Source organism: Perognathus longimembris, chromosome 6 (assembly GCF_023159225.1).
Source record: "Perognathus longimembris pacificus isolate PPM17 chromosome 6, ASM2315922v1, whole genome shotgun sequence".
Taxonomy (NCBI): Eukaryota; Metazoa; Chordata; class Mammalia; order Rodentia; family Heteromyidae; genus Perognathus; species Perognathus longimembris.
Genome location: NC_063166.1, coordinates 14,798,595 through 14,813,252, shown reverse-complemented (window position 1 = coordinate 14,813,252; position 14,658 = coordinate 14,798,595). Strand labels below are relative to the sequence as shown.

Here is a 14,658-nt window from a genome sequence, read left to right as displayed (position 1 = left end):
TCAGGCCCTGAGTTCAAGCCCCAGGATTGGCAAAAACAAAAAACAAAAAGAAAGAAAGGAAATGATCAAATAAATTTTAGTAATATAGCTTATTTAGCTTACTATCTTGAAAATATTATGATTTGGGCTGGTATTGTGGCCTAATGGTAGAGTGCTTTCCTAGCATTCATAAAGCCCTGGGTTCAATTCCTCAGGACCACATAAACAGAAAAAGCCAGAAGTGGTGCTATGGCTCAAGTGATAGAGTGCTAGTCTTGAGCAAAGGAAGCTCAGAGACATTGTCCAGGCCCTAAGTTCAAGCCCCAAGACAGGCGAAAAGAAAGAAAGAAAATGTTATGAGCCAACATATACTCAGTAGAATATGTTATCAAATGAGATGTGTGTGAGATATGTGTGTGTGTGTGTGTGTGGGTGTGTGTGTGTGTGTTGGTACTAGGGCTTAACTCAGGGTCTGAGTGCTGTCCCTTAGCTTTTTTTTGCTCAAGTTTGGTACTTTACCACTGAACCACAGCTTCACTCCTGGCTTTTTGTTGGTTATTTAGAGATGAGTCTCATGGATTTTCCTGTCCAGGCTGGCTTTGAACCTTAATCTTCAGATCTTAGCCTCCTGAGTAGCTAGGATTACAGACATGAGCCACCAATGCCAGGCTCAAATGAGATAGTTTGCATTTCTTTTCATTTATGCCAAACCTTTTAAATCCATCTGTATTTCACATCCATAGTACCCCTCATTTCGAACTGACCATATTTCTTTTCTTTTCTTTTCTTTGGTCCAAGACTGAGATTCAAACCCAGTACCCGACACTTTCACTCGCTGGCTAGCACTCTGCCCACTGAGGCACACCTCCAACCCCCAAGCCCACATCTCACAGAACAGTAGCCACACATGATGGTGGCTCGCCCATGGACAATGTTGTCGCAGGGCTGTGCTCTTGGCCAGGGTGATGGGGTGCAGGTAGCTGGGAAGTGGTGTGAAAAGGTGCAAGAACAGGGTGCTGAGATGAGCCGTCAGTAGGAAAACAGAAGGAAGGACCTGATTTTCTCAGCAGATGCAGAGAAGTGGACAGAGAAGCTGGCTGATTGACCTCTGTTGTGTCTTGGCAAGTGGGAAGGGCACAGAGACGTGAGTTGTCTCCAGTCTTGCAGCCATCAAGCTCTGTGAACTTTGAAAAGTCACTTTGTCTTTCATTTTCATCTTCTTCTCTGTAAGATGTGGGTGAAACTTACCTTCCCCAAAGACTCATATCAAAAGTGTATACAGGGGCTGGGAATATGGCCTAGTAGTAAAGTGCTTGCCTCATATATAAGAAGTCCTGGGTTCGATTCCTCAGCACTACATACATAGAAAAAGCCAGAAGTGGCACTGTGGCTCAAGTGGCAAAAAGAAGCCAGGGGGACAGTGCTCAGGCTCTGAGTTCAAGCCCCAGGACTGGCACAAAACAAAAGAAAGAAACAAAAAGTGTAGACAATAATACAAAAATAGTAAATCCTATGCAAGTGTGGTCAAACCTGCTTATTTTGTAAACTAATTTAACTAAAGCCTAAACTCAAGGTTTTCTGAAGTGTGTTGATATTTACATTCTGTTTTCTTGCTTTCTCTTGCTTGCAGTGAAAGAAAAAAAGAAAAGAAAAACTGGGGACTAGAGACCTAGCTCAAATGGCTGAGCACCAGCCATGAGTGAACAAGCCAAGTGAGAACACCAGGCCTTGAGTTCAAGCCCCAGGACTGACACACAAAAAAATAATTAATTGGTTGATTAAATTGAATGAAAAATTAGGTTGAAACCCAATGTTATCCAAACTCCAAGGAACAGTGATACTCAGAGGTGGGGCATTTAGAAGTACAGGAAAAATAAGGGGGGGAGAGGGGAAAGGGGAGGGCAGAGCAAAGGAAGGGAATCTGCAAGTCAGTCTACAATGTCTCAATGGAGTCACTGCAGTGTGTCCGGAAGTCAGTGAGCTCATTCATTCTCCAGGCTGGACTTTGACAGGGCAGGCACACCCCATAACTAGAACTTTATGACTCCTACCTGCTCACTCTGACAGGAAGCAGCAATTCCCACTGCAGTCAAGAGATTCCAAGAAATCCCAACTCCCGGTCACCTCACGGGTCTCCCCACTCCTCGGCCCAGACACCGGAAGGTCACGGGCCTGGTCACGGGCCTGAGGGTGCTCACCTGGCTGCTGCTGGGAAAGGCCGCTTTGTTCAGGATGCCCTGGAGTTTGGACCTGCTGAGCCGATAGGCGGTGGCCAGAGGGTTTCTGGGGAGCTGAAGAGGAGGGGCCGGGCGCTTCCCTCCGTGGTGATATTCTTGCACAAATGTGCTTCCGTGACACATTGACAAGTGAGTCAACCTCAAGCAAAGAAATTCCTGCCGACGGAGGCCAAGGACTGCGCACACACACGGGCTGGGGAAGGCTCCGGGATGCCCTCAACTCCATGCATGCAGGGGAGCCACCACACGGCTGCCTGTCCCGTCTGCAGAGGGCCCCTGCGTGATGCGGTGACCCCCAGCTGTGGACACGCTTGCTGCCGGCTCTGCCTCCCTCCGTCGGCCCAGATGGGGGCCCAGCCAAGCAAGTTCCTGCTCTGCCCCTTGTGCCAGGAGGAGGAGGAGGAGGAGCAGACAGACCCCAGGCAGGCCCCAGTACCCCTGGGCCCTCTGGGGGAGACTTACTGTGAGGAGCATGGGGAGAAGATCTACTTCTTCTGTGAGAATGATGCTGAGCTCCTCTGCGTGTTCTGCCGGGAGGGAGCCTCCCATCAGGCCCACACCGTGGGCTTCCTCGATGAGGCCATTCAGCCCTACCGGGTGAGAAGCTAGGGAGCTGGCTTGGGCCTGTTTGGGGCAGGATGGAGGTGGGAGTGGAGAGCAGGCTGTAGTGTGCTTTCTAAGGCTAAAGGATCCTCTGTATTCCTATCTCACTATGGATACCTTGATTATGAATTGTCTTATCTACCTCACACCAACTCCTACCCTAGAGAATAATCTCTTTATGGACAAGATCTAGACTTTTTTTGTCAGTCATGGAGCCTGGGTGCTGTTCCCGAGCTCTCTTTTGCTCAAAGTCAGCACTCTACCACTTTGAGCCACATCTCCACTCCCAGTTTTCTGGTGGTTAATTGGAGATAAGAGTCTCATGGGCTTTCCTGCCCAAGCTGGCTTTGAACCACAATCCTTAGATGTCAGCCTCCTGAGTTGCAAGCATTACAGGTGTGAGCCATCAGTACCCAGCTACACCTAGACTTTTGTCACCTACAAAGCCCTTAGCATTCAGTGGCGAGCCAGGAACACAGCAGACAATATTTGTGATTTGGATTGTTAACTGAGCCACCTCTCTCGGCCTCTGCTCTCCACAGGATCGTCTCAGGAGTCGACTAGAATCTCTGATCATGGAGCGGGACAAGATAGAAGACATAAAGTGTCAAGAAAACCAGAAGATCCAAGTGCTTCTGGTAATGCCCATGCTACTGAGCACCTTAATCTCTTGGGGTTTTCTTAGACCACTGCGGAAGCCTGTTAGCTTGTCCCTGGCTGGAAAGAACTGGCAAGCAATTCACTTTCCTGCTGCCAAATAAAAGTGTTTGCAATGCTGGAATTTCAGAGCCAGAAGTGGTTCTGATATCTTCTAATTCAAAATACACGTACCCAGTCCTTCACAGAGAGAAAAACTGAGGCTGGGCCCTGGTAGCTCATGCCTATGATTCTAGCTACTTGGGAGGCTGAGATCTGAGGATTGTGATTAGAAGCCAGCTCAGGCAGAGAAGTCCCTGTGAGACTCTTATCTCTAATTAACCCCAAGAAAATCATAAGTAGCATTGTGGCTCAAAGTAATAGAGTGCTAGCCTTGAGCACAAAAGCTCAAGGACAGCACCCAGGCCCTGAGTTCAAGGCCCATGACAAAACACACTCAGACATACACAAAACTGAGGTCCAGGAAAGTAATATCGTGATATACCAAAAGCCACTTCATGATGAAGTGATTAGAATGCGGTCTCTTGATTTCAATGGACTCAGGGCCATTATTCTTCTATCCCCACTATGTCTGCCTGGAAAGAGACCATCTATCTGAAACCTGGGAGTCTGGGGTTACAAGGTGTAGATTAGCATCTGATTCTAGTCTTGACCATAAAGCTGACCCTGTAGACAGCAGGTTATGATATAGTTCTATCTGGCTCCTTCCCAAGAAAAATCCAATATTGGAATTTCTGGCACTTTGACCAAGGAGACAGAGTATCAAGACAGAAAGTTCTCCCCCATATCCCTAAACTGCCAGTAAAGCATGCCTTGTAGAGGATTTGTCTCTAGTCACAACTTCCTTTTGCCTGAATTAGTCTCTAAAAATGTTTCACAGTCATGTCTGCCTAACTCTAAAGAGATACAGTAGGGCATTGTGAAGATAGGATTTTTTTTTTTTGGCCAGGCCTGGGGCTTGGACTCAGGGCCTGAGCACTGTCCCTGGCTTCTTTTTGCTCAAGGCTAGCACTCTGCCACTTGAGCCACAGAGCCACTTCTGGCCGTTTTCTGTATATGTGGTGCTGGGGAATTGAACCCAGGGCCTCATGTATATGAGGCAAGCACTCTTGCCACTAGGCCATAAGATAGGATTTTTTTAAGTGCAACATGGCTCAAAGAGCACAAAGTGGTATTATTATTTTACTTAAGACAATAGCCCTTGTCAATGTATAGTATAGCCTTTGTCACTGATAACTTTATCTCAACATATTAATTTCTACCAAAGTACAATTTAGAAGAATGAGTTTTAGAATAATACTCTCAGCACAGCATTGGTGGTCATGCCTATAATCCTAGCTACTCAGGAGGCTGAGATCTGAGGATCATCGTTCAAAGCCAACCCAAGTAGGAAAGGCCCTGGGACTCTTATCTCCAATTAACCAAAAAAAAAAATGCCAGAAGTGGGTCTGGGAATATGGCCTAGAGGTAGAGTGCTTGCCTAGCATTCATGAAGCCCTGGGTTCGATTTCTCAGCACCACATATATAGAAAAAGCCAGAAGTGGCGCTGTGGCTCAAGTGGCAGAGTGCTAGCCTTGAGCAAAAAGAAGCCAGGGACAGTACTCAGGCCCTGAGTCCAAGGCTCAGGACTGGTAAAAAAAAAAAAAAAAGAAAGAATTACAGACTCTCTGGGCATAGAGAGAGATGAGATAAAAGACATAAAGTGTTAGAATACCAGAAGAGCCAAGTGATTGTGGTCAAACCTTTACCCTTGGCCACCTTCTCCTTGGGGATTTTTCTTATCCTTTGTAATAAGTATACAGATGTTTCTTCTGGAAGCCAGCTCAATGAACCTCTCTTTTTTTCTATCCCTTCTTTTTTTCTATCCCTGCAGACTCAGATGGAAAGCAAGAAGCAACAGGTAGAAGCAGCCTTTGAGAGGCTGCAGCAGGATCTGGAGAACCAGCGGCATTTCCTGCTGGTCAGGCTGAGGGAGCTGGAGCAGGAGATCTGGAAAGAGAGGAATGACTACATCGCAAAGGTCTCTGAGGAAGTCGACAGGCTTGGCGCTCAGGTAGAGGAGCTGGAGGAGAAGTGTCGGCAGCCAGCAAGTGAGCTTCTGCAAGTGAGACACCCCTCTACCCCATAGGAAAGAGCAGGAAGGTTCTGCAGGAAACGGGTGCTGGAAGATACTGGAGAGAGGCAGGAAAGGGAAGAGATTTTCTCTAATGGGAGAAATAAATGGCTGTCTGTCTCTGGTCCAGAGAAGCTGGAAATTAGCCCAGGGCATACATTGTTGAGGGTCATACAATCTTTGATTTTCCAAGTATTGGTTCTTCCAGTTGTGTCAACTGTGTGCCTTAACCTGGAAGTATGGAGATAAGGGTAGCTCCTCCTCATAGGGTTGCTCCAAACAATGCCCTGGGCATGCAGGGAGAATTCCATAAATGGGGCCTGTTTCACATTGAGTCCCTCGGGGAACTCAGCCTGATTCCTGCTGTCTGCCATCTTGTAAGCACTGGAGGCCAAACACTGTTCCAGGATAAGGCTGAGACAGGGAAAGCAGCACAAAGGGACTGAGTCCCTCCTAAGCAAGGAAACGTGACAAAATTGTTTAGATGAGTAGGTAATTAAGTAGATTCGACTCTCTGGGTGAGGAGAGCTTTCAGTTGACATATTAAGGAAGACAGGATGTTCAAGAGGCCCTGTCAGGAAGGACATGTGGAAACTAAGTGCATATTCTTGTCTTTCTTTTGTAGGATGTCAGAGTCAACCAGAGCAGGTAGGGCCCACACCCCAATTCTGACCTCCTTTATGTGAGACACTGAGTTAATCACTGACCACTACACAGAAAGAAAGCACTCTGACAGATACAAGGGCGAGTGAGTCGCACAGTAACAATTCCAGCTCTCAAAGGTTTGTGTTCCAAAGCTGCACTTTTGAACGGATGGGTTGGAATTGGGGCATCTTCTTTCCTCCTTGAAGTGAAATGATGATTAACAGTCATGGTTTTAGACTGATCTAGGAACATCTGTAATCCATGAAATTATTGGTGTGTGAGTCAGTACCCAACATCATTTGCAATGTCACTTGAAGGGGCATTTAGTGTATGAATCAGGTATCCACGAACCAGGAAGTGTCTCTAAACTGACTTTGTGAGAGACTGAGCTCTGTTGAGACCCAGGGGGTGACGTAGTTGTGCATTCATACAAACAGGGACTAATGAGGATTGCGTTGGGATTGAACTTGATGGCTTTTTCACTACAATGTATAATTTCTCTCCTTTCCTTCCACCCTCTCCCCCCCCCACACACACACACATCTGTACTGCAGGGCTTGAACTCAGGGCCTGGGAGCTGTCCCTGAGCTCTTTTTTTTTCCTTTAAGGCTAGTACTCCAGTACTTTGGGTGTTTTTTGTTGTTGTTGTTGTTTTCTTGTTGGTCGTTGGGCTTGAACTCAGGACTTGGGCACTGTCCCTGAGCTCTTCTGTTCAATGTTAGGACTCTACTATATATTGAACCACAGCGCCACTTCTGGTTTTCTGGTGGTTAAAAGCCTCATGGACTTTCCTGCCAGGGGTGGCTCATATCTCAGCCTCCTGAGTAGCTAGGATTACAGGCACAAGCCACCAGTGATGGGCTTCATTTCCTTTCTGTTCTCTCCTAGCCCCTTTCAATTAATTAATAGTACCAGCTCATGAATTAGAAATCGATTAAGGCTGCTTTTCAAATGCTGCCATACTTCCCTCTAGTGGCCAATGTTGGTAATGATCTTAGCTCTGCGAGGCCCAACCAATCCAAACATACTAATAAAGAGCCAATCTCCAGTTCCATAAAATAAAGTCTTCAGTATAACTGCTCACCACAGATAGAGAGATCTCTTAACTCACCCAGTTTGTTTAACTCAAACATTACTTTTTGAATCAGTACCTAACCCGTTACCATACTTACCTGTAGGTGTGAAATGAAGACTTTTGTTAGTCCAGATGCTATCTCTTCTGACCTTATTAAGAAGATCCGAGACATCCACAGGATAACACTCACCCTTCCAGAGATGATGAGGACGTTTTCAGGTAATGGAATGGGCTACAGTTCCCAACTCCCATCAGTCAGGAGTGAGGTGGCAAATCAGCACTTGGGAAAATGAAGCAGGAGGATAGTGAGTTCAAGGTCAGCCTGGAGTCCATTGCAAGACTCTCAAACAACAACAGCAAAACCTGGCTCAAGCATCTTTCCTCCTCAGACCTTCCCTTATGACCCCCTTCTATTCAGGGGACCATCCACACAGTCATATATTTTTCTCCTTAAGGACAGACATTGGACTCAGAATCCAGGAAAGTGAACCCCATTTCTCCTATCTCTGACCTCACATTGTAGCCAGGATCCCTTGCCCTTGAGAGTGCCCATACAAAGCACTAACCAGCCCGGCATGGTGGCTCAAGCTTGTAAGTGAGAGGCCTCAAGTTCAAGCCTCAGTAACCTCCCTCAAAAATAAAGAAAAGAAAGACATACACCTTTCTATTTCCCTTTAGAAACCCTGGTGCATCACCTGGAAACAGACTCAGGTAAACAAACTGGGGGGTGGGGCGGGCATTCTTCCACTCATCTGCTTACTCCATGAGAGCAAATAGCAGACCAAATGCCCATGTTCTGCACCCCATGCGCTCAGAGTGTCTGGTTGTAGCTCTTGCTAAGCTATGAGACAACTTCTTCTATAGAGTAAACCTCATATAAAAGGAACAAAACAGCAGAGCAAAGGGTTTAGTATAACCTCTTTTTTAAAAAAAAGCAATTAACTTTCAATTGAAGGTTAATTTGGACATTGTTTCCAAATTTTTGTATTAAACTAGTGCTTCTCAAACTTCATAGAAAAGAGCTTGGAGGATGTTAAGTTTCACTGCAGACTCTGGTTTTGTTGGTGCATGGTTGTGTGCTTCTAGCAAGTTCCCAACGCACACACACATTGAAGAGCAAATCTTACAGCACCCCTTGCCAGTCAAGTAGAGCTGAAGGGGAAACTGAGGTTCAGAGGGGCAGGCTGCCCAGGGCCAGTGTCCCGTTCCACCCCGCCCCCCACCGTCGGCCTTGTGGTTGCTTCCAGCTCTCCTCTCTCTAGGGATCATCACTCTGGACCCAGAGACGGCCAGCCCGAGCCTGGTCCTCTCTGAGGACAGAAAATCCGTGAGATACACGCGGCAGAGGCGGAAGCTGCCCGACAGCGCCCTGCGCTTCGACGGCCTCCCGGCGGTCCTGGGGCGCCCGGGCTTCACGTCGGGGCGCCACCGCTGGCAGGTGGAGGTGCAGCTGGGCGAGGGCGGCGGCTGCACGGTGGGGGTGGCGGCCGAGGAGGCGAGGAGGAAGGGCGAGATGGAGCTGAGCGCCGACCAGGGCATCTGGGCCGTGGTCATCTCGCACCACCAGTGCTGGGCCAGCACCTCGCCCGGCACCGACCTGACGCTGAGCAGCATCCCGGGCCGCGTGGACGTCACCCTGGACTACGAGGAGGGCCTCGTGAGCCTCCTCGACGCCGACACCCAGGCGCCCCTCTTCACCTTCACCGCCTCCTTCTGCACCACCGTCTTCCCCTTCTTCGCCGTCTGGAAAAAGGGCTCCCGCCTCACCCTGAAAGGCTGAGGTCCCAGCGCGACACGTGGGGCCCCGGGCCCAGCTCCACACTCGGCCCCCCTATGCACCCCCAGGAGGCCCGTGAACCCCAGAGCCTAGAGTCTTTGGACCTGGTGTTTGCAGAGTTTTTGGACCTCGTGTTTGCTCGTTTGTTAGACTGCACTATAAAGGTGTTGTACAGAGGGGTGACAGTCACCTAAGTCAGGTAGTGAGTGTGTGTCCTTTTGCACAATGCCCCCCCTTCCCTCGCTCTCTTCCCTCTTTTCCCTCCCATCCCCACCCACAAGTTGTATAGTTCATTTTCGGACCACAGCTGCTTTTGCTCACCCTTTGTCCCTCCCCTTCAGTGTCCCCCTGATCTCCCAAAGACAGACAGAAGAGCCAACAAGATCAAAAGGAAACAAAAATAGAAACAAAGAAAAAAGAAAAACTGTTTCCATTTCCTGGCCGACCTGGTTTTTACCTATTTATGTTATGCCCTCAGCTCGTGGTGTCCTGATCCTCAGGGTGGATGAGAATGAGAGGCAGGCGAGCCCATGCAGAGCTCCTGGCAAAAGCTGGGGGTTGGCAGGGTTGAGGGCAGGGGAAACCAACTAAAATAAACATGTTAAAGCCCCAAAGCAGTCATCATGGGGGAAACACAGGAGTTTGTTGTGCTTATGTTAATTTACCCCAGGGGCTTTTTGTTTTGGACATACAGCTAGAAATGCCTTATCCAAAGGGCTTTGGGCCCCTTCAACAGGCCTAGGTAGATTGACACCCCTCCCCCCTTAAGGCATTTGTCCAGGCTTGTAGAGAATGCCTCTGTGTGTGCACACATGCGCGTGCACTCCTCCTAGAGCCTAGAAGACACAGAGCCAATTATTCTAATCGTAACAATAAAGCCACTGCCACAAGTATCATCCCCTCACAGGACTCTAGAAATCCCAGGAAGCAAATGACTCAAAGCACTACGCAGAATGTAACAACGAGTACAAGTCACTGGTTCTGTGGGAAAATTGGGCCATCTGCCTGGAAAGCAATGACTTCACACCTTTGTGGTCCGTTGTGAAAAGCATGGGATCTAGAAGCAAGAGGATCCAGGTTCAAATCCTCACTTCAGTTGTGTGACTTGAGATTTACTTAATCGCCCTGAGTTTTTAGGTTACTGGTCTCAAAACTGGGCATGAATTCAGGGCGTGGGTGCTGTCCCTGAGCTTTTCAGCTTCAAAGCCACCACCCTGACCCTGCCTTCCAATTGTTCTAAGGAGTGAATGAAACCACCTGTGTAAGGTGCCTGGCAACGCAGGTGGTGTGAGTAGGGGAGAGCCTGCCCTGGCTCTTAGAGCCAGTCCTGGGTGGGACTTGAACTTAGGGCCTAGGCACTGTCCCTGAGCCTCTTTGTGCTTAAGGATAATGCTCTACCACTTGACCCACAGTGCCACTTCCAACTCTTTGTGGGTAGTTTGTTGAAGAGTCTCATGGGCCTTTTCCTGCTTGGGCTGGCTTTGAACTGTGATCCTCAGATCTCAGCTTCCTGAGTAAATAGGATTATAGGCATGAGCCACTGTGCCTGGCTAACTTCTTTTTCTTAAAGAAGGTCAAAAGTTAATCAGGTGCTATGTGGTCCTCACAGGTCTCCTTCTGCCATCTATAGCACATGCAGCAATCATCTAATTTCCTGGGATCTGCTGTCTTCTGGGGACAGCTTCCCGGGTCCCTGGAGACATATTACAGGAAGGAGTTGGATCAACTTTACAACTGAGCATAACTCACTCAGCTTCAGCACACAGAAAGCTAACCACCATGTAAAAACATTTCTGCCAGTGTCACTGAGTTAAGTGGCTGACATTTGTTCAATTTTGTAAGAAAACAGTTGATGAAAGGAGTGGCTCTAATCAAGATGCATTCTACGCATAAACTGACATGTTAAATTGGAATCCCTTTGTACAACTATGTCTTTTTTTTTTTTTTTTGGCCAGTCCTGGGCCTTGGACTCAGGGTCTGAGCACTGTCCCTGGCTTCTTCCCGCTCAAGGCTAGCACTCTGCCACTTGAGCCACAGCGCCGCTTCTGGCCATTTTCTGTATATGTGGTGCTGGGGAATCGAACCTAGGGCCTCGTGTATCCGAGGCAGGCACTCTTGCCACTAGGCCATATCCCCAGCCCTGTACAACTATTTGAAGAAAACAGAATAAAGTAGGGGGAAAAGAGAAAGAGAGGGAGGGAGGGAGGGACCAGGCATTGTGGCTGATGCCTGTAATCCAGTTACTTAGGAGGGAGAAATCAAGAGGACTGAGATTTTGAAACTTTTTTTAGCTTGGTTGTAGGGCCTGAACTCGGGACCTGAGCAGTGTCCCTGAGCTCTTTTTGCTCAAGGCTAGTGCTCTACCACTTTGAGCAACAGCACCATGTTTGGTTTTATGGTGGTTAATTGGAGATAAATGTCTCCAAGACTTTCCTGCAGGCTTGTTTTGATCCTCAGATCATGGCCTCCTGAGTAGCTAGGATTATATAGGCATGGGCCACCAGCTGACTGTAAAAGGACTAGGATTTTCTGGGTTTTGTTTTTTTTGAGGGGGGTTGTGTGTTTTTTGCCAGTCCTGGGGCTTGGACTCAGGGCCTGAGCACTGTCCCTGGCTTCTTTTTGCTCAAGGCTAGCACTCTACCACTTAAGCCATAGCACCACTTCTGGCCGTTTCTATATATGTAGTACTGAGGAATCAAACCCAGGCTTCATATATAGGAGGCAAGCACTCTTACCACTAGGCCATATTCCCAGCCTGTATTTTTTTTTTATTCTCAAAGTATCAGGACTTGAACTCAAGACCTAATGCTTGCACAGCTGGCACTCTATCATTTAACCCATCTCCAACCTGTGGAGGACTAAGATTTGAAGCTAGCTCTGGGCAAAATGTTAGCATGACCACATCTCACTGAGCACTGGTGGCTTATACCACTCAAAAACCAGAAGTGGCACTGGCTCCAGTGGTAGAGTGCTAACCTTAAGCACAAAGAGGCTTAGGGACAGCATCCAGACCCTGCATTCAAGCCCAACCAGCAAAAAAACAAAACAAAACAAAAGACCACATCTCAACCAACAAAACAGGTGTAGTACCTGTTGGCTATAATCCCAACTACATGGGAGACAGAGACAAGATGACCGTGCCCTGGGTAAAAACACAAGACTGAAAAATAACTAAAGCAAAAAGAGATGAGAATTATGGCTTAAGTGGTAAAGTACCTGCCTAGCAAGCATAAGGCGCAAGGCTCTAAGTTCAAATCCCAGTACTAAAAAATAAAAAAAAATTTAAAAGGCTGGGAATATGGCCTAGTGGTAAGGTGCTTGCCTCATATACATGAAGCCCTGGGTTCGATTCCTCAGCACCACATATACAGAAAAAAGCTGGAAGTGGCGCTGTGGCTCAAGAGGTAGAGTGCTAACCTTGAGCAAAAAGAAACCAGGGACAGTGCTCAGGCCCTGAGTCCATGTCCCAGGACTGGCAAACAAAAACAAAACAAATAAAAATAAAAAAGAGGCAAGAAAAAAGATGACAAGTTATAAAACAATGTGATAGAAATACATTAATCTATCAATAACCACAGTGTTTACAAACAGAATGATCTCAGATTTCAGAGAAGACAATGGCTCCTTGTTCGGAAAAACCAACAACAACAAAAAACTTTAGCTATACTGTTTATGAAAGAACAATGATACCTATTGAAAACAGCTGGGTGCCAGTGGCTCACATCTGTGATCTAGCTCAGGAGGCTGAGATCTAAGAATCCCAGTTCAAAGCCAACCCAGGCAGGAAAGCCTGTGAGATTATCTATAATAAATTACCAAAAAAAGTCAAAGTAGAGCTATGGCTCAAGTGCTAGAGCACTAGCCTTGAGCAAAAAAGAAGCTTAAGGGGGGCTGGGGATATGGCCTAGTGGCAAGAGTGCTTGCCTCGCATACATGAAGCCCTGGGTTCAATTCCCCAGCACCACATATACAGAAAATGGCCAGAAGTGTCGCTGTGGCTCAAGTGGCAGAGTGCTAGCCTTGAGCAAAAAGAAGCCAGGGACAGTGCTCAAGCCCTGAGTCCGAGGCCCAGGACTGGCCAAAAAAAATGCTTAAGAACAGTGCCTGTCCCTGTGCTCAAGTCCCAGGACCAGCAAAAGTAAATATATGTGTGTGTATGTGTATACATATACATATATACATACATACATACATATATATATATATATATATATATAGCAATGCAATGAGAACTAAAGGAAAGTTGATGTAAATTAGTCAGTACCAGAGAAAATACAGGGCCTGAGCACTGTCCCTGAGCTTTTCTGCTCAAGGCTAGCACTCTACCACTTTGAGTCACAACTCCACTTCAGGTTCTCTGGTGGTTAATTAGAGATAAGAATCTCATAGACTTTCCTGCTTGGGCTGGCTTTTTTTACCTGCAATCCTCAGATCTTAGCCTCCTGAGCAGATAGGATTACAGCTGTGAGCAACCAGCTCACAGCCGAAAAAAAAACATTCTTTAATGAGAGAATTATTAGGTTAGAGAAACAGGAACAACATCCTGATAAATGTATCTGGAAAGTTGAGGTACCTACATCATTGTCACACACACAAAAAAATCCTTTAATGAAGAGAAAGGAGGACACATTATGATAAAAACAACACATTTTTCTGGAAGTGGAAACAATTCTAAGCTTTAATGAACCTAGCAATTCGTTAACAGTTACAAGAACTGGAGCCAGACACCCATGGCTCACTCCTGTACTACTACTCAAGAGGCTGGTGGTTCAAAGCCAGCCCAAGTAGGAAAAGTCTGAGGTTCTTGTCTCCCATCAACCAGCAAAAAGCTAGAAGGGAAGCTGTGGCTCAAGTGGTGAAGTGCTATCCTTGAGCAAAAAGGCTCCAGGACAATGTCCCAGGCTCTGAGTTCAAGCTCTAGTACCTGCACCACCACCACCCCCCCACCACCAAAAAAAGGATATGTCAACATTTTAGTCACAAATTTTTTTAACAGATCTTTCTCTCACTGATACTTAGTGGCAAAAGATAGTAATAATATAAAGTACTAGAATCATGGAACAAAATTCTAATAAAAATAGAGCATATTTGTATAACATAAGATCCATCTTGTGGATATATAGAGAACCCTGAACTTTAACAGACTGAAAAAAGTCTTGTTGAAAAGTACCAAGACATGGATACAAAAGCAAAACCATCAATACCACTGTCAAAGTAAAACATTCCATGCACCATATTGATGGTCTCAAAATTCCTTCTGCCATATGTTAAGTCTTAAAGAGCAGTCTTTTGTCTTGCAATCCACCAGCTGAATTCCTGGGCCTAGTCATGAGAAAGCTAGCCCCTCTAAGTAGCAGTTGCTCATCAAAGGTCAGAAAGCCGTGAGCCATGTTGTGTGGGCCAACGTGTTCTTCAAGTGTCCTGCCAAGAGCACTGCTAAGCCTGGAGTTCAGGTACAGTAGTGACAACTTGTGACCATAACCACCCTGTTCTGTCTTGTGTTCTTATGAATGTTATTTAGAACAAAAGATCCTTTCAAGATTCTTCAAGCTCACGATTTGACAGAGAATC

General features: G+C 46.8%; 1 protein-coding gene across 1 annotated transcript; it reads left to right on the top strand.

Moving 5' to 3' along the window:
• Positions 1 to 2,426: 2,426 nt before the first annotated feature.
• Trim15 (tripartite motif containing 15) lies at positions 2,427 to 9,090 on the top strand. Its single transcript, XM_048348217.1, has 7 exons — positions 2,427 to 2,813; positions 3,362 to 3,457; positions 5,351 to 5,581; positions 6,216 to 6,238; positions 7,414 to 7,529; positions 7,989 to 8,021; positions 8,573 to 9,090. Exons 1-7 carry the CDS (start codon positions 2,427 to 2,429, stop codon positions 9,088 to 9,090), a joined length of 1,404 nt encoding a protein of 467 aa, XP_048204174.1.
• The last annotated feature ends 5,568 nt before the right edge of the window (positions 9,091 to 14,658 follow it).

Excerpts from the sequence above, each read along its gene's own strand:
- Trim15 (XM_048348217.1), top strand. The coding sequence starts at position 2,427 with ATGCCCTCAACTCCATGCATGCAGGGGAGCCACCACACGGCTGCCTGT. Across the intron at positions 3,458-5,350 it reads AGAAGATCCAAGTGCTTCTG|ACTCAGATGGAAAGCAAGAA; the intron begins GTAATGCCCATG and ends CTATCCCTGCAG. Across the intron at positions 6,239-7,413 it reads GTCAGAGTCAACCAGAGCAG|GTGTGAAATGAAGACTTTTG; the intron begins GTAGGGCCCACA and ends ACTTACCTGTAG.